Consider the following 3,493-nt stretch of genomic DNA (forward strand, 5'->3'; position numbering starts at 1 on the left):
TCTATCTATCTATCTATCTATCTATCTATCTATCTATCTATCTATCTATCTATCTATCTATCTATCTATCTATCTATCTATCTATCTATCTATCATAGATAAACTGTCACATTTCCCTTTCAGCAATGTTGTAAAAGTACAGCAGGTGATAGTATTAAAGAAACATGAGCAGGGTCTCTAGGTAGTCGGGGGGGGGGGAATCCTCTTTGGAAAACCTCAGAAACTGTGCATCTTTTTGCAGATGATGCACTTCTTTTACCTTGGGGATTTTCTGCAGTAAGGCAGGCATTTCTCTGGTCTATTAAGGAAAATAAAAAGCGCAGCTCTTAATTTGCAGGTTTGTCTGCATTACAACCATCACCTATGAGTTTCCATGAGGACAAAAAGCTTAGAGACCTCAAATCAAAGCCACTGCTTCAACACACTAAAAGAGTCATCCTCCCCCCAGCCTACGCAGCCCTGAACAGAGAGCCACATCCATATTAAAACTAACAGTTTAAGCTGGCCATCAATTTCTGCAGGTAATAATAAGGAAAACATAAGAGTGAAAGATGCAAAGGTAGACTATAATGACATCATAGCAGGTCCCCCTCCCTCCCCTCTCATCCCACTTCCATCATTACTTCCCACCCAGCCCATACACCTACAGAAACACACACATTAGCCAAGTTGAGGCCCTGCAGATTCTCACTCACAAAGCTGTCGGTGCCGCCGGGACACAGCACATAGAAAGACACCCCGGGCTCTGCGTAGAAGTCCAGCCTCCTCTCGTCGTTTTCCTCGGCGAAGATCAGGTCGAACGGGTTCCCGGAGCACCACTTCTCCGCCGCCTCCACCAGATGCTTGAACTCCATCCTCTGCTGTCCTGTCTGCCGTGTTCCTGACTCCCCCTCCGCCTGCTCTCTCTCTCTTTAGCCGTCGCGGCGATGATGCTCAAGACGCAAAGATCAGCAGCATCAGCAGCCTCCGCTATGGCGCATCTCCTCTAGCGCAGCGTCTGCATGGCACCGGCGGACAGCAGGGAAGGTTTCTGCGCTCTGCTGCTCTGCACAGGGCCCACCGATGGATGGATGGATGGATGGATGGATGAGCTGATATCTCAGAGACCCATTCCTCTCTTCCTCACCACGTTATGAAATCACACCGTCCGTCTCATGCATGCACACGCAGGAGGGACGCACTGATAAAAATAACGGCGCGATCGCAAACAGCAAAGATTTGCGCACTCCTATAGACTCACATTTCACTGCTACAAATACTAAATATGTAGAAAAAAAGGAATAAGAAAAGCAAAAATGGAAGATGACGCCTTTGGAATAATTTCAAATAAAGAAATTCATCTAAATATTTATTCAAACATGATTAATGATCAATTTGATATGAATAGGCCTTATATAATAAACAAACCAACTATTTCCAATAAGCTATGGGAGCCAGTCGTCCTGGCCCTGGTCCCTGTTATTCACCCTGTAACGCAGCAAAAATATTCAATAGTAGGACGGTTTTCTTCAAATAATTGTACTTTCCTTTGATTTTTAGGAGTGAAGACAATTTGCAGATGGAATAAGATAATTTGTGTTTAAAATAAAACAAAAAACTATGTGCTAAATATCTGATTATCTTGTCTAAGAGCAGAAATATCAATTCCATTGGAAGATCATCTCATTTAAGGGCAAATGCATTTGTTTCAAGAATGCTTTTACTTTTTAGATCTTTTTTTGCAGCTCTGTAAAATACTTCCTTTGAAATGCAATTTATGCAATAACAGAAGAGACTGTTACTGATGTCCCTTGGATCAGTTTAATAGTTTGCCTAGATAATTTACCTTAACAAGTCATCTAATCAAAGCCAGCTTTAAACTTAAGCCACACTAAGATTGAATCACAGTTTTTGCCTGTTAGATCAGAAGTGTGCAACCTTGACTTTATGGCTCATTTAATATACTAAACAATGCACGCTTGCATGGGTTTCTAAATGTTTTACTAATAGAAATGAGAAGAGCATGCCACCCCCTTCACTCAACCTTAAATTGAATCCATTGCTGCTAATTAGCTACATCTAACTAGTAAATAGAGCCAATTTGTTTGCAATAAAATCTCAGTATTAGCCAGGTTGTTTCTGTAAAGGTTATTTTTTTTAGTGGTTCTTCTTATTTTTCATGAAAATCCTTCTCTTAACTACCAGAGCAAAATTTTCAGTCATATTCATTTGGAATTTTTTTCTTTTTAACACAAGGTTTAAAAAGCTTATAAACAACTTTTGGACTTTTTTTTATTTTTAAAACCTAAAACTGTAAATAGAATATTGGTTCTTTAAAAATGACCAAAACAATCCCATAAAGGAAATATGAATTGCCTTTTAACATTAATTTGTGTCTCTAAAGGACTTTATTGGGCTACACTGGTAGAAAATGTCACTGGGATGCTCCCTGGTTTACATTAAGGCATATACCATTCTAAAAATGGCCTAGTCAAAGAACAGACCTAAATTAATTGTGGATTTGTGGCTTGGTGCAGATGCTGATTCAGCCACTTCAATTGCAGTGAACTGTATTTTAGTTACAACCAGAGACAGAAAGGTGCTTATATATAGTGTTGCACTGATGCCATTTTTTGGGCCCGATACCTGACTGTGCAGTATCAGCTGATACCGGTACCATCTGTTTGGAATTGATGTGTGTGTGTGTATAATGAAGAACTGCATTTTGGATGTAAAATAATTGTCATCATGGCTTTGTCAAGCTGCTGCCTACCTTTGTGAAGCAGGAAAAAGACAAATACAAAGCAAATCCAGTAGAACTTTTTATTTCCTACCTGGAATGAGTGACAATAGTTGAATAAACTTTTTGCTCTCAAAATGGTATCGATGCCGTATTTGTTGGTACTCGCCGATATACCACCATTTTATACTGGATCGGGGCCCTGTCCGATACTGGTATCGGTATCGGTGCAACACTACTTATATACATAAAAAAATAAATAAACAAAACACTTTACAGGAATGTGGACTGTTGGAGTCTTTCTTTTTTCTCTCTCTCTCCTCGCTCTCCAGCGTCCTGACCACCAGATGGCAGAGAGTAACCACAGAAACGTGCCTATATCTAGGAACTCCAGCAAACTGCAAATATCTAGGTTCCGCTGTTACTCTTCAAAATAAAAGCACTGCAAGTTTCAGGCGATAATAATTGGCGTCATAGTCTAGTTGAAAGGTAAACAAAAGCAGATGTATTTTCTGTGAATTCATGGTGTCTTTTCATGCTTTAAACAGAGATCAGTAAAATGAGTTATGATTTGTGTTTGATAACATATGTATTATAAAAAATATATCTTTTTAATTTAATCAACATCAATCAGTTTTTTTTCTCTTAATATTTCAAATCATCAATACTATAGGATACAGGGATTATATGGATGGATGGATGGATGGATGGATGGATGGATGGATGGATGGATGGATGGATGGATGGATGGATGGATGGATGGATGGATGGATG

The 3,493-nt window shown here is 39.4% G+C and overlaps 1 protein-coding gene across 1 annotated transcript in view; it reads right to left on the reverse strand.

Annotated features, from left to right (window-relative positions):
• mturn (maturin, neural progenitor differentiation regulator homolog (Xenopus)) overlaps positions 1-1,140 on the reverse strand; it is a 9,711-nt gene extending 8,571 nt beyond the window's left edge. The window contains exon 1 of the mRNA XM_015392940.1: positions 696-1,140. Coding sequence (XP_015248426.1) covers positions 696-854 — 159 coding nt within the window. The 5' untranslated portion in view covers positions 855-1,140. The remainder of the gene's footprint in view (positions 1-695) is intronic.
• Positions 1,141-3,493: the final 2,353 nt, after the last annotated feature.

This window comes from Cyprinodon variegatus, unplaced genomic scaffold, assembly GCF_000732505.1.
Source record: "Cyprinodon variegatus isolate N-32 unplaced genomic scaffold, C_variegatus-1.0 Scaffold615, whole genome shotgun sequence".
In the NCBI taxonomy this organism is placed as follows: domain Eukaryota; kingdom Metazoa; phylum Chordata; class Actinopteri; order Cyprinodontiformes; family Cyprinodontidae; genus Cyprinodon; species Cyprinodon variegatus.